General features: G+C 54.0%; 1 protein-coding gene across 1 annotated transcript; it reads left to right on the forward strand.

Moving 5' to 3' along the window:
* The first annotated feature begins 127 nt into the window (after positions 1–127).
* Positions 128–23,131, forward strand: LOC309602521 (U5 small nuclear ribonucleoprotein 200 kDa helicase). The gene is made up of 45 exons (XM_082336165.1): positions 128–267; positions 578–741; positions 1,170–1,341; positions 2,988–3,180; positions 3,442–3,497; positions 4,108–4,206; positions 4,516–4,668; positions 5,157–5,256; positions 5,445–5,581; positions 6,473–6,556; positions 6,784–6,957; positions 8,772–8,909; positions 9,017–9,172; positions 9,537–9,707; positions 9,973–10,166; positions 10,766–10,889; positions 11,284–11,433; positions 11,619–11,729; positions 12,298–12,429; positions 12,809–12,997; positions 13,549–13,746; positions 14,236–14,388; positions 14,514–14,594; positions 14,913–14,996; positions 15,750–15,856; positions 16,100–16,218; positions 16,487–16,641; positions 16,836–17,025; positions 17,245–17,418; positions 18,000–18,160; positions 18,437–18,664; positions 19,002–19,193; positions 19,275–19,453; positions 19,626–19,777; positions 20,080–20,188; positions 20,368–20,476; positions 20,670–20,859; positions 21,002–21,166; positions 21,414–21,535; positions 21,669–21,812; positions 21,904–22,080; positions 22,158–22,318; positions 22,409–22,490; positions 22,572–22,664; positions 22,782–23,131. The coding sequence occupies exons 1-45, from the start codon at positions 223–225 to the stop codon at positions 22,923–22,925; spliced, it is 6,411 nt and encodes a 2,136-aa protein (XP_082192291.1). The 5' UTR covers positions 128–222; the 3' UTR covers positions 22,926–23,131.
* The last annotated feature ends 243 nt before the right edge of the window (positions 23,132–23,374 follow it).

Here is a 23,374-nt window from a genome sequence, read left to right on the forward strand (position 1 = left end):
AGCTGTAGTGCGGGAGGGGGCGGAGCCGCGGGGCATGCTGGGAGGGGCATCCCGGGGCGCCGAGCGAGGCACCTCCCCCGCCCACCCCGCGGAAGCGCTTCCGGGTCGCGCGGGCACGACGGGGACGGGACCCGCTTCCGCCTGACCCGGAAGTTCCGTTCCGCGGCCTGACCCGGTGCGCGGCAGCGGCGGCGGCGGCGCGGCCTCCAGCCCGGCGGTGCCATGGCGGACGTGACCGCGCGGAGCCTGCAGTACGAGTACAAGGCGGTGAGTGCGGCCCCCGGGCCTCTCTCGCCTCACCGGCCCCTTCCCGGCTGCCGTTAGCCCGGGAGGTGCCTTTCAACCCACGCCCGCGCTGTGGCGGCTCCGGTGCCCCTCCTGCCTGAGGAGAGCTCGGTGTAACGGCCCTTTACCGGGGCCGGGGGGCGTTTCTGAGGGCTAAAACCCTCTTTTAGGTTTTTTTTTCCCGACGTTTTCCCCCTTAAAGCAGGAATTCCCGGGCACCGGGCGGTAACGGAGCACCCGGGTGAGGAGCTCCTCCCGGCCCCCATCAGCCCCCGTTCTTTATCTCTTCCAGAACTCCAACCTCGTTCTCCAAGCCGATCGGTCGCTGATCGACCGGACCCGGCGGGATGAGCCGACCGGAGAAGTCCTGTCCCTGGTGGGCAAACTGGACGGGACCCGCATGGGGGACAAGGCCCAGAGAACCAAACCCCAGATGCAGGAGGAGCGGCGAGCAAAGTGAGTGCCGGTGCAGAGCCGAGGGGTGCTGGGCCCTGGATGAGGGCAGTATTTGCATGAAAAAGACTCCGGGCGATGAACTTTTCATTCCTGTCTTTGGATAACGCAGCCTTGATTTGGTTTAGTTGTGTCGAAGGGGTAGAATTTAACGCCGTTGGGAATATTTTTGTCGTGCAAAATGTTGTGGTGGCGCGAGCACAGGGCTGCAGGGTGAACACAGCCAACCTGGGAGATGCAGAGACGATATTTTCTTCATTCAGAGTTGCTTGTTCCATGTCAAGAAACTAAAATCAAAGTGAAAAATTAAAAAATATTTATTTTTCTCCTTTATTTGTCAAATAAAAGAGAATAGCCGTACTTGAAATAGCAGGAGCAGAGCTCTGCCGCAGGGCTGACCCAGGCGCTCTTCTCCCTGCCCCTCTTTCCAGGAGAAGGAAGCGTGATGAGGACAGGCACGACATCAACAAGATGAAGGGTTACACCCTGCTCTCCGAGGGCATCGATGAGATGGTGGGCATCATCTACAAACCCAAAACCAAGGAGACCCGCGAGACCTACGAGGTGTTGCTGAGCTTCATTCAGGCAGCTCTTGGGGACCAGGTGAGGACGGGGGTGCCTCAGGACTGGGGTCCCTGCTCCAGCAGAGGATTCAAAGCCTGTAAGATCCAGCTCTCGGATGTTGTAATCCTTCCCGGTAATCCCGTGGGATGGCTTCGCTCCGTCAGTGCTGGCGTTTGGGCTCGGGGACGTTGCAATGGTACCTTCGTTGTGGGGGTGGCCTTTTAGTGCCTATATAAGGGTCCAGAAATAGGAGGGACCGACACCGTACCCTTCAAGTAGCAAGTTTCTTCTCCGTGCTACGCTGACAGGCCTGGCAGCCTGACCTCAGTGCCGGGGAAGGTCACGGAGCAGATCATCCTGAGTGCCATCACACGGCACATGCAGGACAACCAGGTGACCAGGCCCAGTCAGCATGGGTTCATGAAGGGAAGATCCTGCTTGACCAACCTGATCTCCTTCTATGACAAAGCGACGCCGCTTAGTGGATGAGGGGAAGGCTGTGGATGTTGTCTACCTGGACTTTAGTAAGGCCTTTGACACTGTCTCCCACAGCATTCTCCTGGAGAAGCTGGCTGCTCACGGCTTGGATGGGCGCACTCTGCGCTGGGTTAAAAACTGGCTGGACGGCCGAGCCCAGAGAGTGGTGGTGAACGGAGTCAAATCCAGTTGGCGGCCGGTCACCAGTGGTGTTCCCCAGGGCTCAGTGTTGGGGCCGGTCCTGTTCAACATCTTCATTGATGATCTGGATGAGGGGATGGAGTGCACCCTCAGTCAGTTTGCAGATGACACCAAGTTGGGTGGAAGTGTCGATCTGCTGGAGGGTAGGAAGGCCCTGCAGAGGGACCTGGACAGGCTGGATCGTTGGGCCGGGGCCAACTGCATGAGGTTCAACAAGGCTCAGTGCTGGGTCCTGCACTTGGGTCACAACAACCCCATGCAATGCTGCAGGCTGGGGGAGGAGTGGCTGGAGAGCTGCCTGGCAGAAAAGGACCTGGGGGTGTTGGTTGACAGCCGCCTGAACATGAGCCAGCAGTGTGCCCAGGTGGCCAAGAAGGCCAATGGCATTGTATCAGGCTTGTATCAGGAATAGTGTGGCCAGCAGGACCAGGGAGGTGACAGTGCCCCTGTACTGGGCACTGGTGAGGCTGCACCTCGAGTGCTGTGTTCAGTGTTGGGCCCCTCACTACAAGAAGGACATGGAGGTGCTGGAGCGTGGCCAGAGAAGGGCAACGAAGCTGGTGAGGGGTCTGGAGCACAAGGCTGGTGAGGAGCAGCTGAGGGAGCTGGGGTTGTTCAGCCTGGAGAAGAGGAGTCTGAGGGGAGACCTTATCGCTCTCTACAGCCACCTGAAAGGAGGCTGTAGCGAGGTGGGGGTCGGTCTCTTTTCCCCAGTAACAAGTGATAGGACAAGAGGAAACGGCCTCAAGCTGCGCCAGGGGAGTTTAGGTTGGATATTAGGAAAAACTTCTTCACCGAAAGGGCTGTCAGGCCCTGGCACAGGCTGCCCAGGGCAGTGGTTGAGTCTCCATCCCTGGAGGTATTTAAAAGAAGGGCAGACGTGGTGCTTGAGGACATGGTTTCGTGGTGGACTTGGCAGTGCTGGGTTAACGGTTGGACTCGATGATCTTAAGGGTCTCTCCCAACCTAAATGATTCCATGATTCTGTGATTCTGTTCCTTTCGCAGCCACGTGACATCCTCTGCGGAGCCGCTGATGAGGTCCTGGCAGTACTGAAGAACGAGAAGCTGCGTGATAAGGAGAGGCGGAAGGAGATCGATCTGTTGCTGGGACAGACCGATGATACCCGCTACCATGTGCTGGTGAACCTGGGGAAGAAGATCACAGATTATGGTGGAGACAAGGAAATCCAGAACATGGGTATGGGAAGGCATTGTCGTGGGCTGTGGCTTCAGGGATGGGGCTGGCAGAAAGTCGGGTTACTGGTGCCAAATTCAGCCTTACTCCGGGGTGGTGTTTGCACACAGAGAAGCCAGAAAAACATTTGGACAGTTTTCAAGCCCTAGAACCACGTTCTTTCCATCTTTTGGATGCGCAGAGGTGTGGGCGAGTGCGTGGATCTGCGAACCTCGCATGTGGTGTCCAGATTTTCCAATGAATTAACTCCACTCTCCCTTGCAGATGACAACATTGATGAGACCTACGGGGTGAACGTGCAGTTCGAGTCCGATGAGGAGGTAAGATATGAGAGGCTGCAGGGTGGCAGCGGAGTCTCTGCCCTGTCCCCTCGCTCCAAGCCGCTCCGCAGGGACCACATCTGTTCTGTTTTACTCGGTCACGTTGGGAAGTGGGCATTGGCTCGGGCTGGAATGTCTCTGCCAGGAAGGAGAAGCCGGATTATTTTAGATGCCTGGCTTGGGGAGGATTTGTTGATGATCCTGCTAATCCAAGGTTTATCGTGAGTCAGCACGATGGAAAACAGATGGTGATATTTAGATCTCGTGGGGAAACTTGACAGATGGGGAGGAAGAGAGACCTTCAAATGCGCTGGCTGGAAGTGTTTCACAGAAATGCTCCCTGGGATTGTTTTTTGGAAGAAGCTGAGAGAATGATAAGAGAGACAAATATGAGATTGTTGGAGGAGTCATTGGCAAAACCTCTCTGTAGAGAGCAGAAATAATCTTATCACGCAGTCCTCTACCTGAACAACAGCATTATGTTCCTGTTAAAAGCACAAGCCAGGCTGTTTCCCCTCAGGAATGAGTTGCCAGATTATGCGTTTCTGTTGAGGAAAAGCTGCTCTCTGATGTTTGCAAAAGCCGCTTACTGGAACTCCTCTTTCAACAGGAAGGCGATGAGGACATTTACGGCGAAGTGCGTGATGAGGCATCCGATGATGACATGGAGGGAGATGAAGCTGTTGTCCGTTGCACCCTCTCGGCCAATGTGAGTCACTGAGGAACACGTGAAACATGGTTTTGGGGTCCTCTGGAGGAGGGCTGGGGATCCTCTTGGTCTATGGATAGAGTTAAGGTCGTTTGTGGGTGGAGAGGAGCCTTGAAGCTGTTGTTTGATGGAGGTCAAAATGAACGTTAATAAAATTAACAGGTCTGGCAGCTGCACCGTTGCATCTGCTGGGTCTCTGCTCCTCTGCCAGGGTAGAGAGAGGCCCCAAATGCTCGCTCCACAGCACAAAGGTTGCGTTGCCAGCTCTCCTCTCGGAGGAAGATAACATTTTTGTGGGTTTCTCTTAAGCTTGTGGCATCGGGTGAACTGATGAGTTCGAAGAAGAAGGATCTGCATCCTCGAGACATCGATGCCTTTTGGCTTCAGCGGCAGCTGAGCCGCTTCTATGATGATGCCATTGTTTCCCAGAAGAAGGCGGATGAAGTGCTGGAGATCTTGAAGGTCAGTGGCCACCCGATCTGTAGGATTGCAGCAGTTTCAGAATCTCTCTCTCTCTGGAAGACAAGAATTTGCCCCAACAACTTGTTACCTATGTTTCTTCAAATGAAATGCAATTGCGGATGTGCCATGTTTGCCAACAAGATAGGTAAACACTGGACTAGGTTGGGCCTAGTCTTAATTCACAGAAATCTTCTTCTGAGAGGAAGATGGTTGGGTTTTTGTCAGCATTTGCTGGGAGATCATCGTAAGTCAGGTCTGTTTCCCTGCTAGTTTTGGTGCTGATGTTTGTGTGCACTGGGCATGGTGACTCACTGGGGAAGAAGGGGAGTCAGGGAGGATGGGTTTTTTATCTGCAGTCTGAATCAGGTACCTAGTCTTGTGTGTAGCTCCTGTTTAGCTCCACTTGAGTTCAGTTCTGTGCGAAACAGGGATTCTTGTTCGGTGGGGCGCAGAGGTAACCGGTCATTCCTTGTTTCTTCTTCTACCAGACTGCAAGCGATGACCGGGAATGTGAGAACCAGCTTGTTCTGCTCCTGGGCTTTAACACCTTCGACTTCATTAAAGTCCTGCGGCAGCACCGGATGATGAGTGAGTGGCGTTCCCTTTAACTGTCCCACCTTGTTGTTTCCCTGCTGTTCTGATGTGATTCTAGCGCAACCCGAGGCTTTTTAGCTGCCATCGGTGTTGCCTTGTGAAGCTTGGGCGCCTGTTACTTGCTCCATTCTTTCGGTTCAACCCTTAACCCTGTCTGCCATCTCTTAATTTTCTTTCATCAGTCCTGTACTGCACTTTGCTGGCCAGTGCACAAAGTGAGGCTGAAAAAGAAAGGATAATGGGGAAGATGGAAGCAGATCCTGAGCTGTCGAAGTTCTTGTATCAGCTGCACGAGACAGAGAAGGAGGATCTCATCCGGGTAAGGCTAGAGGGAACCTCAGGCAGGACGAGAGGAGGAATCATGGGATCCTTGCTGCCGTCTGCGGTCATCCTTGGGCTGTGTATTTTGTTTGCTGTTTGTGAGAGAGGAGCCTGCTGACTCAGCTGGGACCTTGAAACCGTGGGAAATGTTGCCTAGGTGATGGCTGAGACTCATCTGAGAGCATGATATATTTACCACTTCTTATTTTTGAGTCACTCAGATGTCTGCTTTCCCAGGAAAATGTCAATATCTGCAAGTTTCACATCTTTACGCTGGTGTTAACTGTCTTGTAACAGCACCATTTCACCTCTGGGCCTCTTTGGTGCGAGGCTCACCACAATAAAACACCCTGGTCACCTCTGGTCAGCTCCTAATTACTTGGGGTTGGAATGTGACACTCAGCAAGTTTATTGGCATGCAGGATTAGCTCTGCTTGACCTTTGGATGATAACAGTTCCGTGACTGATTTGGGGGTTGTTTTTGGGGGATTGATACCATAGTCCTGCTGTGTTGCTAGCAAAAACCCTGGTTATGTTGATGTGTGGGGCCAGTTTTGGCATGTCTGTGTTTGAGGAGCGCTGCTGGCAGGCAGCAGGCTGGGCTTTTGCTGGGGCACTGCAGGTTTGTGTGTCTTCACTCCCTGCTTCCTTTCATCTGCTCTCCTGGAAGGCAAGTTTGCGTCCTGGCCTTGAGGGCACTGGTTTCTCCTGCCAAAAATTACTGGCTCTGGTTACATGAAAGCCTGTGACTCAAAGAAATTGCGGCTCGTGGCGCTCTGGTTGTGCAGACTCACAGGGCGCGAAGCCGCCTGTGCTAGGTGAGCCTGGCGGTCCGTGGAGGAGGCTGGGCAGCTCTCCCTCAGGGCTGAATTCTCATCTCTTCACACAGGAGGAACGTTCTCGCCGGGAGCGCGTTCGTCAGTCCCGGATGGATACTGACTTGGAGACCATGGATCTGGACCAAGGAGGAGAGGTAAAACTCTTTGAAGTCATCTGTTCCTAGCCCTTCTGACAAGCATCCTCAGTAAGTGCAAAAAGAGTACTTGAAGTGGCATGGGCAGGAAGATACCAAGAATAAGCCCCTGATGTGCTAGAGGCACTCGCCAGTTGGATGCAGTTGCTTTTCCTTTGGTCCCAGGGTGGAAATGGACGGAGAGGGTTGTTCTGTAATCCTTGCCCCTTTCCCGTTGCTGTTTCCAGGCACTGGCTCCCCGGCAGGTGCTGGACTTGGAGGATCTGGTGTTTGCCCAAGGTAGTCACTTCATGGCCAACAAGCGATGCCAGCTCCCCGACGGCTCCTTCCGCAGACAGCGCAAGGGCTACGAGGAGGTGCACGTGCCTGCCCTGAAGCCAAAGCCTTTTGGCTCTGAAGAGGTAGGTGACCTGCTGTGTTCCCCTGTATTTAGCACTAGGTATGTTGAGTGACCAGGTGACTGATGTCATCTATCTGGACTTCTGTAAGGCCTTTGTCACCGTCCCCCATGACATCCTTCTCTCTAAATTGGAGAGATACGGATCTGATGGATGAACTGATGAGGAATTGGCTGGATGGTCGCATCCAGAGAGTAGTGGTCAATGGCTCAATATCTGGATGGAGATCAGTGAGGAGTGGTGTTCCTCAGGGGTCCATACTGGGACCAGTACTGTTTAATATCTTCATCAGTGACATAGGCAGCGGGATTGAGTGCACTCTCAGCAAGTTTGGAGGTGACACCAAGCTGAGTGGTGTGGTGACACGCCTGAGGGATCGGATGCCATCCAGAGGGACCTGGACAAGCTCGAGAAGTGGGCCCATGTGAACCTTATGAGGTTCAACAAGACCAAGTGCAAGGTCCTGCACCTGAGTCGGGGCAACCCCCAGTATCAGTACAGGCTGGGGGATGAAGGGATTGAGAGCAGCCCTGCCAAGAAGGACTTGGGGTACTGGTGGATGAAAAGCTGGACGTGAGTCAGCAACGTGCACTCGCAGCCCAGAAAGCCAGCTGTACCCTGGGCTACATCAGAAGAAGCGTGGCCAACAGGGTGAGGGAGGGGATTCTGCCCCTCTGCTCTGCTCTGGTGAGACCCCACCTGGAGCCCTGCGTCCAGCTCTGGGGTCCTCAGCACAGGAAGGACATGGACCTGTTGGAGCGGGGCCAGAGGAGGCTGCAAAAATGATCAGAGGGCTGGAGCACCTCTGCTGTGAGGAAAGGCTGAGAGAGCTGGGGTTGTTCAGCCTGGAGAAGAGAAGGCTGCGGGGAGACCTGACTGCAGCCTTTCAATACTTAAAGGGGGCCTACAAGAAAGATGGGGACAGACTTTTTAGTGGGGCCTGCTGCAACAGGACAAGGGGTAATGGTTTTCAAGTAAAAGAGGGTAGATTCAGACTAGATGTAAGGAAGAAATGTTTTACAATGAGGGTGGTGAAACACTGGCAGGGGTTGTCCAGAGAGGTGGTAGATGCTCCATCTTTGGAAACATTCAAGGCCAGGCTGGATGGGGCTCTGAGCAACCTGATCTGGTTGTAGATGTCCCTGCCCATTGGAGGGGGTTGGACTAGATGGCCTTTAAAGGTCCCTTCCAACCCAAACCATCCTGTGAGTTGTTGCTAATATCGTGCCAGATACTTCCTGGGACTCAACAGGCTTTGATGTGGCTGTGACGCCATCTCAGATTTCTTGAAGAACCGTTATTTTAAGCTAAGAGATTTCATGTGTCTGAAGAGAGTTCCTGATTTCTAGTTTCTCACTTCTGGAATGCATATCCTGTGCTGGTGGTTTCTGTCTCAGCGTTCCCCTGCCCTGTTTAGCTGCTTTGCTGAGCCCTCAGCTCTGCTTTTGCTCCCTCCTTGCTGTGATGTGCAGTGTGGGCCAGAGATCTGGCTGATTCATGGCATGCCTTGTGATAAATGGCCTGTAGCAGAAATGTGGTATGATCTGTCCCATCATGAGAACATGGTGGGGATTTGCTTTTCTGATTGTGTAACCCACTATAACTTGTACTCCTTGGAGTGCATGGGCCAGCTAACGAGCCTCGTTTGATCTCTTCCTAAGCAGCTCTGCAACCCCTGGGCACAGGGCTTCTCTTCTGGCCATCTGGAGACAACAGGACCCTGCTACTCCCCAGGGTGTCTCTGAGGTCTCACATATGCCCTGCAGCCTGCGAGGTACTGAAACAAAGGCATTGAGCTTGATGTTTTCCCTTTTCAGCAATTGGTTTCTGTGGAAAAGTTGCCCAAATACGCCCAGGCTGGATTCGAGGGGTTTAAAACACTGAACCGTATTCAGAGCAAACTCTACCGCGCTGCCCTGGAGTCGGATGAGAACTTGCTGTTGTGTGCTCCCACGGTAATGATCCTGATATTCGGGTCCTCTGTGATGGGGAATCCAGAAGGATGATCTGTTTGGGCAGAGAGGACACGAATTTGATGGGACCGGGTCTGCTTGTGTTCTAGGGTGCTGGGAAGACGAATGTGGCACTCATGTGCATGTTGCGAGAAATAGGGAAACACATTAATATTGATGGAACCATCAACGTGGACGATTTCAAGATTATCTACATTGCGCCCATGAGGTCCTTGGTGCAGGAGATGGTGGGCAGCTTCGGGAAGGTAAGGAGGGGTTTGGTCCTGCCCCTGCTTGAACTGTTGGTTGGGGAAGATGAGCTTTATTGTGGTGGCTTCCTTATATTGCGCTTACAGAAGAATATAAGCTCTGGCAGAAGCTTGTCAGGAGAGGGTGAGTTTGGGCTTTGCCTTTAATCTCTATTCGCATAGTCTGCGCTCACTGGGCTCCGAGTGTGTGTTGATATGGGCTTTGGATGTCAGTGTGGGCTACGAAATCCACACATTTCTTCCAGCGCTGTAGTGGGACAAGTATGAAAATGTCCACCAGTATCTCAGGGCTGCGCTGCTCTAACGCTGTCCCGGGGAACCCGCGTTTATCCAGCTTAACCGCCTGCGGGCTTCCTCCTAGCGCCTGGCGACTTACGGCATCAACGTGGCTGAGCTGACGGGGGATCACCAGCTGTGCAAGGAGGAAATCAGCGCTACCCAGATCATCGTCTGCACCCCGGAGAAGTGGGACATCATCACCCGCAAGGGAGGAGAACGCACCTATACCCAGCTGGTGCGGCTGGTCATCCTGGTGAGCAGCGCCGGTGCCTGCAAAGCCCTGGCATGGAGGAGGGGGGCGATGACGGGCGCCGAGTCTTTTGGCATCGCGGTTCCCAAACGTGCGTTAGCAGCTGAAGGTGTCTCTGGTGCTTGGTTGTGGAGAGACTCAGGCTTTGAGCTGTGGGATGAGTGTGCCTCAGTCCATACAGGCGGGTCTGCTAAGAAACTAAAACAAAAATGGTTAAATAGAGCCGGTTTGGAGTGGGGATAACTCTGTTCCTGTTTCCTCTCTTTAGGATGAGATACACCTACTGCATGACGACCGAGGACCTGTCCTGGAGTCTTTGGTAGCCAGAGCCATCCGCAACATCGAGATGACTCAGGAGGATGTGAGGCTTGTTGGGTTGAGCGCGACCCTCCCCAACTATGAGGACGTGGCTACGTTCCTGAGAGTGGACCCGGCCAAAGGCCTGTTCTATTTTGATAACAGGTACCGTGGAGAGCCGGGACAGATCTTTACGGTCAGATGATGCGTAGCTGTTGAGAGCTGGGAAAGACCTGCCTCCTGTGGAGGCAGTTGAGTGTTTATCTGTCAGATGGTGCCAGGGTCTCGCCGGGCCTTCAGGCTATTTTCAACATGCATTTAGTTGCTCTTAGGTGTGCTAGTAAATGCATGTTCAGGACTAGAGCAGTTAAATACAGCCACAAAATGCGTGCCAGGGTTCCTGCGTTGCCATACTTGCAAGAAGGTGCCTTAGAGAGGGCGGATAAACTCTGCTGTAGCTGTGTGCTGCAGAAGCTCTTTGAAGGAAGCCTAAAATAGGATTATGGTGGTTCCTGAAACACTATTTTTGCTCCCTGAGTGTGTGCGTAGCAAATGGATTCCAGCAAACAGGAATACACATTACTGTCCCCTGCTGTTTAATCTAACCAGGCAGAACTGGAGCCATCAAATCTGAGTAAATTGAGGCAAAAAGGAAGCATATTGAACTTGGTAGCACAAAATACAGGATGCCTTTTGACAGGACCTTTGTATCGGAGTTTCTCCATTTTTCTGCTCTTTTATGGATTTGATTTTTTTCCTTACAGCTTCCGACCAGTGCCGCTAGAGCAGACCTATGTGGGTATTACAGAGAAGAAAGCAATCAAACGCTTCCAGATAATGAATGAGATTGTTTATGAGAAGATTATGGAGCATGCTGGAAAGAACCAGGTTTGATACTTTACTTTATCGTTCCTGACACACTTCATCTTGGTTCTTGTCTGTTGCTGGTGAGACTCTTTGGAGTTGCTGTTGCTGCAGAAACACTGCAGTGGAGAAGAGGGTAGGTTTGGGTGGTCATTGGCAGCTGAGGGAGGAAGGAATGCAGGTTTTCTCTCTGTGCCAGCTGTCTCATTAATGTATGACCTGTCCTTTTAGGATGAGGGAGGTTTTGTGATGCTGTCCTATTAGATCAGGAGCTCTGTGCGTGGTTCACAGGGCATCTGGACTAATTCTACATCTCTTCCCACCCTGAGCACCAGGAGCGGCTTGGGTCAAGCATCTTTGCCAGCTGCAGCCATAGCGATTCTTCTCTCAGCGATGGTACTGTGTGCTTGTTTAACAGGTGCTGGTGTTCGTTCACTCCAGGAAGGAGACGGGGAAGACAGCCCGGGCCATCAGGGACATGTGCCTGGAGAAAGATACCCTGGGCCTCTTCCTGCGGGAGGGCTCAGCCTCCACCGAGGTCCTGAGGACCGAAGCCGAGCAGTGCAAGGTAACTGCCCAGCCGGGGCTGTTCTGACGCAGCAAGAGCAGGAGCGCAGCTGCAAAGGTGCTGCCAGTTTGGTGCGGTTTCGCAGCCTTTCCTCTAGGATATGCGCTACCTTCTGTTGCTTCTTTTTTCTCTGATGTTACTTGGCTCGGGTAGAAAACCTAGAGGTGGTTGTGTTTCTGCTGCAGAACCTGGAGCTGAAGGACCTCCTCCCTTACGGCTTCGCCATTCACCACGCTGGGATGACACGAGTGGACCGGACGCTGGTGGAGGATCTGTTTGCTGACAAGCACATTCAGGTGAGCCTCACTTCCTGGGAGGAATTACTGTGTTTGGGGCAGGTACTTCAGAAGAAACGCTTGAGCCATGTTTTCCAATAGCCCTCTGGGCAAAATCAAGAGGATCGAGTGTAGCCAACCCCCATCCTGCTCTACTGAAGCTGGTGCCCGATGAAGGCAGCCTTGATTTTTGCCTAAAGAATAGAAGATAAAAGCACATGGCCAGGAGCAGAGAGGGCAAAAACTTCTCCCCTAGGCCCAGCTGAGTGTTTAAAGCCAGAGGTCTGTCCCAGAAGCAGGCTGTCTCCTCCACAGTTGCCAGTTTGGCGAAACCCCATCCAAGCAATTTCTTGGCTGCGTTATAAATGAAAGGCAAAGGATTTTCTTGGGGTCATGCAGTGAGCTGGGAAATTTGGGCAAAGATCTTGCTGTTTATCTGGCCTTCCCCTGCTGAACTGTCGAGACAGTCACAGTTCTCAGACTTTGTCCCTTTTGTGCTTGTCTCTAATGTCAGGACCAGCATTTTAGATCCCTTTTTTCCATAGGAAGAGGCTTCTACCTGGCTTTGATTGCTGTTTTGCTCCTGCAGGTGCTGGTCTCCACAGCCACGCTGGCCTGGGGTGTGAACCTGCCTGCTCACACTGTCATCATCAAGGGGACACAGGTGTACAGCCCCGAGAAGGGGCGCTGGACCGAGCTGGGTGCTCTGGACATACTGCAGGTGAAGTTCTGGTAACAAAGATGCTGCCGGGACCCAGGGCAGGATTTTTCCTTTCCTGCTGAGGCACATTTGAGGTCTGCTTTTGTATTTTCTCAGTGCAGTCGCTCCCTGTTCTCTACTGTCAGACTGTCTTAGCTGTTCTGGGAAGAGCCCTGCTGTGAGGGCAGAGGAGGAACAGATCAGTAGGAGAGGAACAAATGGTTCCTCTCCCAGTACCTTGCCTGGACACATCTGAGATATTTCTATGTGTTTCCTGCCAGCTAAAAGTAACAGCAGACTGAGCAGTCTGGCAGTAAAGCCCCAGGACATGGCAGCAAAGAGAAACTGCCAAACTATAAAAGCTTCTCTGTTTTGCTGACCTCACTTTCTCATTTCTTAGATGCTGGGGCGTGCTGGGAGGCCTCAGTACGATACCAAAGGAGAGGGCATCCTCATCACATCCCACGGCGAGCTGCAGTATTACCTGTCCCTGCTCAACCAGCAGCTCCCCATTGAAAGTCAAATGGTGTCGAAGCTCCCAGACATGCTGAATGCGGAGACTGTGCTCGGCAATGTCCAGAACGCAAAGGCGAGTGTGAATCTTTGCTCTCCCCACGTACATGCGCCCTTTGTTGCACCCAGAGAGCTGGTGGGAATTGCATGGGCCAAAAGATGATCCGTGTTGGGGAAAGATGTCATCATTGTACGGGAGCAAAGAAACTTGCAACCTTTGGTGCCTGGGGAGCAAATTTTTAAGAGATCTGGAAGGGCAGCCATGAGAACTACTAGCCTGGAAGGCTGGCTGGTGTGTCAGGCAAGTTAGGTAGATGCATGTGTAATTCAGAGCAGAGAGAGTTCTCCACGTGGAGAAGGACACTGGGGAAAAGTCTGCATGCAGAGAGTGGGTTTTTTTTGTTTTTTAATTCCTTAGTAATATTTTTCTGGTACTGCAGAAGACTTGTGTACGGCACTGCTGGGTTTCCAAGCTCTGATTTAATGTTGACATGACAGGATTCATCCAGGCTCAGCCTGCTCTGTCCTACGCTAGTGCTGGAAGCGCTGGGTTCTGACCCAGAACATCGCCCTTGCTTGCCGTGGGGCGAGTTCGTCGGCTCTTACGGCATGTTGGTGTTTCCTCAGGATGCAGTGAATTGGCTGGGCTATACCTACCTGTACATCCGAATGCTGCGCTCCCCCACTCTCTACGGGATATCCCACGATGATCTGAAGGGGGATCCGCTGCTGGACCAGCGCCGCCTGGATCTGGTTCACACCGCAGCCCTCATGCTGGACAAGAACAACCTGGTCAAGTACGACAAGAAGACGGGGAACTTCCAGGTGAGACAGGACCTGGGAAAGGCACTGTGACCAAGCAGAGCTGGACGGAGCATCCTCTGGCTGAGAGACAGGATGCAAGAGGGATCTTGCTGATTAAATACAGATCCCAGGGAATGCTGCTGCATCATTCAGACCTGCTGTTGTGCACGTCTGTGATTCCAGGGAGCTGTTTGCCAGCACAGAGAGTGCTGGTGTAAAACCTGACCCTCAGACTGTCACTGTTGTATGTTTGCTGCTGCCCCCTAAGCAAATTCACATTCCCATTGCACTTTCATTGCTTCAGAGGCAGTGAGATGAGAAAGGGGAGGCTGTGATGTAGGAACTGTATACCAGATAGAGCAGCCTTCCCGGGTGATTTGAGTTTGTGCTTAGCTTGTCTGGAGACATCTCTCCTGCTGCAGCCTAGTTCCTGTTCAGCACCTTCTGTCTGTGGCATGAACAGTTGGGTGTCTTTGTGCTGCTTCACTCTGGATGTTCTCCGTGTGGCAGGTGACAGAGCTGGGCCGCATCGCCAGCCACTACTACATCACCAATGAGACGATGCAAACTTACAATCAGCTCCTGAAACCCACACTGAGTGAAATCGAGCTGTTTCGTGTCTTCTCGCTGTCCTCGGAGTTCAGGAATATCACCGTGAGGGAGGTATGGAGCCAGATGCCCATCCCGAGTGAGACAGCCCTGAGGCATGGGTCTTGATGCTGCAGGGGAAGGTGCAGAGCTTGCCCTGTGAGGGACTTCTCATCTCTTCTGCCTTGGTTTTTCTGCAGGAGGAGAAACTTGAGCTTCAGAAGTTGCTGGAGCGAGTTCCCATCCCAGTGAAGGAGAGCATAGAGGAGCCCAGTGCCAAGGTGAGCCCTGCCTGCCCCCTCGAGGGGACTTCTCTGCCTGTCTTGAGGGGAGTGGTGATCCTTGGGAGAGAGCTGTCATAGTAAATGCCCCCGCCCCGGGCAGGGATTTCTGTTCTTTTCCCTCTGTGGGACATCCTGAGCTGTGTCAGACAGGCTCGAAGAGCTGCAGGTGCTTCATGTCTCTGGTTGAGCGCGCCGTCCTGTAGCGTAGGACAGTTGGTCCCTGTTGATCACTTCTGTCCTGCCATGCATCAAAGTCCACCGGGATCAGGCACTGGTGCGGAGGGCGCTGAGAGCCTCTCTGTTTTGCTTCCCCAGATCAACGTGCTCCTCCAGGCCTTCATCTCCCAGCTGAAGCTGGAAGGATTTGCTCTCATGGCAGACATGGTGTACGTTACCCAGGTGAGTGAGGAAACATGACTGGGGCCTCTTTCTTTCCATGTAGGTGTGTGCAGTCCAGCCATGTCTCAGACAACTATTTGCACCTCGGAAATTTAGTTTGTGGTCATAAATAGGTTTGAAAATAACTAGAGTTGTGAGCGGTGAGAAGGTCTAACGCCTATCAGGGTGGGAATTAGATCTTCATTGGAGTCTCCAATTTGTAATCAAAATAATTCAGCACTAGAGGACTACAGCATAGCCTTATTCTTCTACCACAAAGGCCAGGTTCCCAAAGCTGGGAATCAAGTAATTGCTCCAGCTGTAGGTGTTTGGGACGAAAGACCTTTAAGTATAATTCCGTACTTGAAGGGGGCTTTAAGAAAGATGGAAAAATACTTTTCACCAGGGCCTGTAGTGATAGGACAAAGGGTAGTGGTTTTAAACTGAAAGAGGGTAGATTTAAGTTGAATGTAAGGAAGAATTTTTTTATGATGAGGGTGGTAAGACACTGAACCGGCTTGCCCAGAGAAGCTGTGGATGCCCCATCCCTGGAAGTATTTAAAATCAGGTTGGACGCAGCTCAGAGCACGCAGATGTAGTGGAAGATGTCCCGGCCCATGGCAGGGGGGTTGGACTAGATGATCTTTAAAAGGTCCCTTCCCACCCGAACCATTCTATTATCATGTGGCTGGACAGGAAAATGGGTAGAAAGGAAGGAAGAGTTAAATGCGATGATCGCAGCCAAGCTCTGAGAGCTGCTCTCTGTTCCCCCAGTCCGCTGGCCGACTGATGCGTGCCATCTTCGAGATAGTCCTGAACCGTGGCTGGGCCCAGCTCACTGACAAGACCCTGAACCTCTGCAAGATGATTGATAAACGGATGTAAGTGAGATCTCAGAGGTATTTTCTGGTTGCAGGCTGGATCTCTGGCATTCTGGATTCTTCAGCGTAGCCTGGCTAAGTCTGCAGCGTTTGGGAGGGAGAATGCTTGTGCCTGTCGGGGCGTAAAGGAGCTGCCACGTGTGTCTGGCCGAGGGCTGGTCTTCAGCAGCGTGGGGGACCTTGGTGCTCTGCAGGCTTTCGTCTCTGTTTCTTTGCTTGTCTCACGCCGCGGTGTCCTTGCAGGTGGCAGTCCATGTGCCCTTTGCGCCAGTTCAAGAAACTGCCTGAAGAAGTGGTGAAGAAAATCGAGAAGAAGAATTTCCCGTTTGAGCGGCTTTATGACTTGAACCATAATGAAATAGGTACAGAGACACGGGCAAATGCGATCGGGAGAGGTGTCTGCCTCTATGTTCTCCTCTGCCGTGTTTTGACCTAGAAACTGGGGGGCTTGTTCCTGTCTGACTGAAGGGGCAGAACTAGTGAGGGTTTTGTTACAGCCTGAGGAGGGCAGAGGTTTTGCCCTGGCACCTTCCAGCAGCTTGAATTGCTGATACTGAATACTGTTCAGTTTGGGAGCTGTTGGTCACCCCGTTGTCCATCTGTCCTGATGGCAGCACCTTTCTGTTGCAGGGGAACTGATCCGAATGCCCAAGATGGGCAAGACAATCCACAAATACGTTCATCTGTTTCCAAAGCTGGAGCTCTCAGTCCACTTGCAGCCTATTACCCGCTCCACCCTGAAAGTAGAGCTCACCATTGCCCCCGACTTCCAGTGGGATGAAAAGGTGAGCTGTGCGCAGGAGATGACCGGCCCTCATTAAAGGGGCGCAGCTAAATATCGCCGGGCTAAATACCAGGCTGGGGGTAGGAGGGCACTTCTGGGGCAGGATTGCTGTGGGAGTGCTGGTGTTCAGCTCCTGGAGGTCTGGAAGGGGGGGATCTGCACTCCGATACGAAGGTAACAGCTGCCCTTGCTCAGGTACATGGTTCATCGGAAGCTTTCTGGATCCTGGTGGAAGACGTGGACAGCGAAGTGATCCTGCACCACGAGTACTTCCTGCTGAAAGCCAAGTATGCGCAGGACGAGCACCTCGTCACCTTCTTCGTGCCCGTCTTTGAGCCGCTGCCCCCACAGTACTTCATCCGGGTGGTCTCCGACCGCTGGCTCTGTAAGTCTCATTCTGCCAGGAGCACCTGGGTTATACAGCAGCGGTTCTCCCTGGGGGCGGAGGGGGAAGGTCAGGCCCTCTCCTAGTGCTGTGCTGGCGGAAAGACTTCTCACATCCAAGTGACAGCAGGGCTAGGGAATCCTGTTGGCAGAGGGAGCTCAGAGATGAAACCGCTGGCGTTCTTTTGGAGGTGAAAATGGTTTTTTGTGTGTCTGACAGCCTGTGAGACTCAGCTGCCCGTTTCCTTCCGCCACCTGATCCTCCCTGAGAAGTACCCTCCTCCAACCGAGCTGCTGGATCTGCAGCCGCTGCCGGTGTCGGCTCTGCGAAACAGTGCCTTCGAGAGCCTCTACCAGGACAAGTTCCCTTTCTTCAACCCCATCCAGACTCAGGGTGGGTATTGCCTCTGCTCACCTCCTCCAAACTGCCTCTCAGTGAGCCCTGGCCCTTTTGGTATTCACAGTCCTGTAGCCTTGGTTATTTGGGTTTATTCACATAACGTGAGGAACTTCTGTAACAAATAGCATATCCACTCTACCTCCCTGAGCATTAGAGGTTTGATGGCTTGAAATCTTTCTCCATGGGCCAGAGTACCTTTGATATATTCCTCAAGTACATCAAGCAGCCAGTCCGGGGCTGTCTGACAGCAGCAGGTTTGCTCCTGGAAGCCGTGTCTGTGCTAACACTGCAGCTCAGGTTCACAGAGCCGGCTGGACCCAAACTTCTTCATCTGTGCTGCTTGTAGGAATGGAGTTGTGAGCGAACCAAAGCTGCCCTGTCCGTGTTTCTCTGCCTGGGCTTAGCCAGAGTAGGGAATTCACACTTGTGAGCTACTGTGACAGACGAGAGCCTGTTTTGCTCAGTGGATCCTGGGCATCCAGGCTGTGTTTTCCCTGCCCGTTTCTAGAGCTTTCATAGAAATCCATGGAGATTTTGCTGAACTGCCCTCTCCTGTGTTGTCCATCTGTCCCCAGTGTTTAACACCGTTTATAACAGTGATGATAACGTGTTTGTGGGTGCCCCCACGGGAAGCGGAAAGACCATTTGTGCTGAATTTGCCATCTTGAGGATGTTGCTCCAGAACTCGGAGGGACGCTGTGTGTACATCACCCCCATGGAGGCCCTGGCAGAACAGGTAAGCCCGGCATCCTGGGGAGAACTGGAGCCTTACCCCGGCTTAGATTTGCTTCCTCGTTCCCTGCTTCACTTTTCCTCATCCCTTCTTTGCTGTCACGTCCCTCAGGATGACTCCAGAGTCTTATAATTAATTGTGGTCTCTCTGAGGGAGCAAAGAGACACCGCCCCACTGGCAACCTGCTGATGTCAGTGTGTGCATCTGTGTGTCTCCAGGGACTTGGTAGGATTTGTTCTAATTTGAGGTTGACAACAGCATCCCTTGTGTTTTTGGCAGGTCTTCTTGGACTGGTACGAAAAGTTCCAGGAGCGTCTCAATAAGAAGGTGGTCTTGCTGACAGGGGAGACCAGCACTGACCTGAAGTTGCTGGGCAAAGGGAACATCATCATCAGCACCCCTGAGAAATGGGACATCCTCTCGCGACGCTGGAAGCAGCGCAAGAACGTCCAGAACGTCAACCTCTTCATCGTGGATGAAGTGCATCTCATCGGGGGCGAAAATGGGGTGCGTTTGGGACGGGAGGAGGGCGCTACTAATTCGAGTGATGCTCATCATCGTGTTGGTCTCTGTAGTAGAGCTGCTGTGGGATGGATGGTTGCTCGTTCCTAATACTTGGTCTGAGGTCAGCTTTTCCTGCTGGGAGTTTTCCCAAGCTGCAGGATGGGCTGTGATAGGAGGGCCATATCCTTTGGGAAGCTCAGGAGCGGTATCCCCGGGGTCTCTGTGGTTGTGAGTGCTTGGGCTGAAGTGGCCGGAGCTCTGCCCGGAGAGGCGGCTGCGGTGTGGAGAGCTTGGCCTTCCCTTCCTGTTCCTGCTACAACCTGCCCTATCCCACCTGCAGCCGGTGTTGGAGGTCATTTGCTCCCGCATGCGTTACATCTCCTCCCAAATTGAGCGACCCATCCGCATCGTGGCCCTCAGCTCGTCCCTGTCCAACGCCAAGGATGTGGCTCACTGGCTGGGCTGCAGTGCCACCTCCACCTTCAACTTCCACCCCAACGTCCGCCCCGTGCCCCTGGAGCTGCACATTCAGGTAGGGCTTGGGCAACCTCATCTCCTTTCCCTTCTGCCTGGTTTCCAGACAGCGTCACTGCCTGCTCCTCTTCCTCTGCAGGGCTTCAACATCAGCCACACGCAGACTCGCCTGCTCTCCATGGCCAAGCCTGTCTACCATGCCATCATGAAGCACTCGCCCAAAAAGCCAGTCATCGTCTTCGTCCCGTCCCGCAAGCAGACGCGGCTCACGGCCATCAACATCCTAACCACGTGCGCCTCAGATGTCCAGAGGCAAAGGTAACGGTGCTGTGGCCTGCATCCCAAGATTTTGGGCTGTTTTGCTGGGCTGAGGGGCAACTAGTGAGGGCAAGTGGTCTCATTAGATGTCACTCAGGCATCTGCCATGAGATCAGGGAGGGACAGGCTTGCTGAGCCTGGCAGCGGTCTCTTCACTCCCCCTCTCCGGCAGGTTCCTGCACTGTGCAGAGAAGGATCTGGTGCCGTACCTGGACAAGCTGAACGACAACACTCTGAAGGAGACGCTCGTGAACGGGGTGGGCTACCTGCACGAGGGGCTGACTGCCATGGAACGGCGAGTGGTGGAGCAGCTTTTCAGCTCTGGTGAGCAGGGTGGGATGAGGACACACCACTTCTTCTACCGGTAAACCCTCTTCCCCGGAGCTTGGCAGTGTCCTCAGTCTTTGGACTGGAGATAACAGCTTGCCCAAGCCTCGTGTCACTTCTCTGCCTCCCGGGTCCAAAAAGGCTGTGATCTTAAATTTCACCATCTCTCCTGGACCTCCCTGTATACCGAGACCCATCTGCCCCAGCACAGAACCCCCAGATCTTTCTCCTCACCAGTTTCTGTGATCCAGAGAGGCGCTCTGCCCGCGGGCTGACTGCTCTCCCTGTGCACCTTTCAGGTGCGGTTCAGGTGATGGTTGCCTCCCGCAGCCTCTGCTGGGGCATGAACATCGCCGCTCACCTGGTGATCATCATGGACACGCAGTACTACAACGGCAAGATCCACGCGTGAGTGTCTTGCGCTGTGTGGCTTTCCTCGGTGTCCACGCTGCTAGTTCAGGCTGAGCACGATGGAACAACGCCCTAATCCCAAAGGGCTTCATCCCTGTCCAGGCAGAGGCTGGGAATCACGGGAGAGCGGTGGTAGCTTTGCGTGGAGCTTCGTTAACTTTCTCTCCCTGTCGCAGGTATGTGGATTACCCCATCTATGACGTGCTGCAGATGGTGGGCCACGCTAATCGCCCGCTGCAGGACGACGAGGGCCGTTGCGTCATCATGTGCCAGGGATCCAAGAAGGTGGGTGAGGAGCGGGGCACCGTTCCTGGCCTGCGAATGTCTGTGTCCTGCCTGGGGCATGGATTTCTTCTCCCAGCTTTGGGCAGGCCGATGTATAACCCTCACTCAGAGCCCTGGTGCCTGGGAGGTGCTCCAGGATTTTGGAGGTGCTGGGGTTTATTTACCCCTTCCCTCTCCTCCTGCCCCGCTGTAGGATTTCTTCAAGAAATTCCTCTATGAGCCCCTGCCGGTGGAGTCACACTTGGACCACTGCATGCACGATCACTTCAATGCCGAGATTGTCACCAAGACCATCGAAAACAAGCAGGATGCGGTGGACTACCTCACTTGGACGTTCCTGTATCGCAGGATGACGCAGAATCCAAACTACTACAACCTGCAAGGTGAGCAGAGGGGTCTGCGCCGGTGGGTACAGGGTCGGAGGATATTGAGGACCCTCTGCCTGCGGGCTGTGCTGTTGCAAGAGCAGCTTTTCTCCGTTTTGGGGAGTTTCTGAGCCCCGCCACAATGCTGCTGTACCCGCAGGTGTGTCCCACAGGCATCTCTCGGATCACCTCTCCGAGCTGGTGGAACAGACCCTCAGCGACCTGGAGCAGTCCAAGTGCATCAGCATCGAGGACGAGATGGACGTGGCTCCCCTGAACCTGGGGATGATCGCCGCCTATTACTACATCAACTACACCACCATCGGTAAGGGCTCCGCGAGGGACGGGTACTGCGCACAAGCACTCACCGGTGCTCCTGTTCTCTGTCCTCTCTCTGTGTCGCTCCCTGTGCCACGGGCGATGGAGAGAAGGTGCTGTGTGCGTGGTCGGGTGCATAGAACTCTGTCCTTTAGCACGGGGCTCTGTGTTGTCTGCCTGAGGGCACCTCTGGTACCATGGGGTTTAATGCTGTCTGGTTTTCCCTGACTCCTCTACCTCTCCGGCTTCCCCAGAGCTCTTCAGCATGTCCCTCAACGCCAAGACCAAGGTGCGAGGGCTGATTGAAATCATCTCCAACGCTGCCGAGTACGAGAACATCCCCATCAGGCACCACGAGGACAACTTGCTGCGGCAGGTGAGCGGCAGCATGTCAGATCTGGGGCCGGAGGGGACGGATGCAGGTTCCTGCAGCGTCGGGGGAAGGAAGCTGCCTGCGTTTTTGGCTCGTAGGGCTAAAGCACTGATGGGTTTATCATTTCTCCCTGTAGCTGGCCCAAAAAGTTCCCCACAAGCTGACCAACCCCAAATTCAACGATCCCCATGTCAAGACCAACCTCCTGCTGCAGGCTCACTTGTCGCGCATGCAGCTGAGTGCCGAGCTGCAGTCGGACACCGAGGAAATCCTCAGCAAGGTATGATGGGGCGGGTGGGAACCCATTGGCCTCGCCTGCGTCACTGCATTGTGCCGCTGCCTTCTGACCTGTCCCCATCCCTTGCGTCCAGGCGATCCGGCTGATCCAGGCCTGCGTGGACGTGCTGTCCAGCAACGGCTGGCTCAGCCCCGCGCTGGCTGCCATGGAGCTGGCGCAGATGGTGACGCAGGCCATGTGGTCGAAGGATTCCTACCTCAAGCAGCTTCCTCACTTCACCTCTGAGCACATCAAGCGCTGCACGGACAAGGTAAAGCTTGGGGGAAGCGCCGTGGTCCTGCCCTCGCCCACTGAGGAGCCACGGGCTGAAAAATTTCTTCCTTGCAGGGGGTTGAGAGTGTCTTTGACATCATGGAGATGGAGGACGAGGACCGGAACGCCCTGCTGCAGCTCTCCGATGCCCAGATCGCCGACGTCGCTCGGTTCTGTAACCGATACCCCAACATCGAGCTCTCCTATGAGGTGGTGGAGAAGGAGAGCATCCGCAGGTGAGGCGGGGAGGGGTGGCATGGCCCCCTCGGCACTGTGCCGGCACCGGGGGGACGCCCTGACCCTCGGTCTCGGTTCTCTCCACGCAGCGGGGGGCCCGTGGTGGTGCTGGTGCAGCTGGAGCGTGAAGAGGAGGTCACCGGGCCTGTCATCGCCCCCCTTTTCCCCCAGGTACGTGCCAAACCCGGTGGTAGAATGGGGGGGGATTGTCCCCCACCGCCCCCAGCCCATTAATTCTTATTTCTCCGGCAGAAACGCGAGGAGGGTTGGTGGGTGGTGATCGGCGACTCCAAATCCAACAGCCTCATCTCCATCAAGCGGTTGACGCTGCAGCAGAAAGCCAAGGTGAGCGGGACGGGGCAGGGGGGCGGCCGCCATCCAAACGGATGCGGTTTGGGCGAGCCGGAGGGGTGCCCGGTCCCCCCTCCGCCACCCCAACGCCGGCTCTTCCTCCCTGCGTAGGTGAAGCTGGATTTTGTGGCCCCGGCTACGGGGACGCACAACTACACGTTGTATTTCATGAGCGACGCCTACATGGGCTGCGACCAGGAGTACAAGTTCAGCGTGGACGTGAAGGAGGCGGAAAGCGACAGCGACTCCGACTAACATGGGGCCGCGACGGTCCCAGCGAGGCTCCCCCCGTAGTTCAGCCGCCAAACCCCAGCCGTGGTAGCGCTTGTGTCACCTCCCTTTGTGTGGCTTCCGTGTATTTTCCTGTTGTTGTGGGTTGGTTTTTTTTTTTTTTTTAAGGTGTTGATGCTTTGTACAGTGTTTTTTAGACTGGAGCTGCATGCAGAAGCGTGACTGCGGCAGCTGAATAAATCTTGAGACCAACCTTGCCCTCTGCGCTGCTGGGTCTGGGGGGAAGCGGGGGAGAAAACAGGGACGACCACCTCTGGTTTGACCCCGAGGCTGTCCCCCGAGTCACACAGTAGCTCTGTGCCTTCACTGTGAGGCTCAAAGAAGTTAATTAGCAGAACTAATTAAGGCAGAGTTGGCTTGGTAGCCGTTTTTAGGAGCACCATGCCGGTGCCAGCCTGCAGGAGCGGACCTAA

This window comes from Platalea leucorodia (assembly GCF_965183815.1).
Source record: "Platalea leucorodia genome assembly, chromosome: Z".
In the NCBI taxonomy this organism is placed as follows: domain Eukaryota; kingdom Metazoa; phylum Chordata; class Aves; order Pelecaniformes; family Threskiornithidae; genus Platalea; species Platalea leucorodia.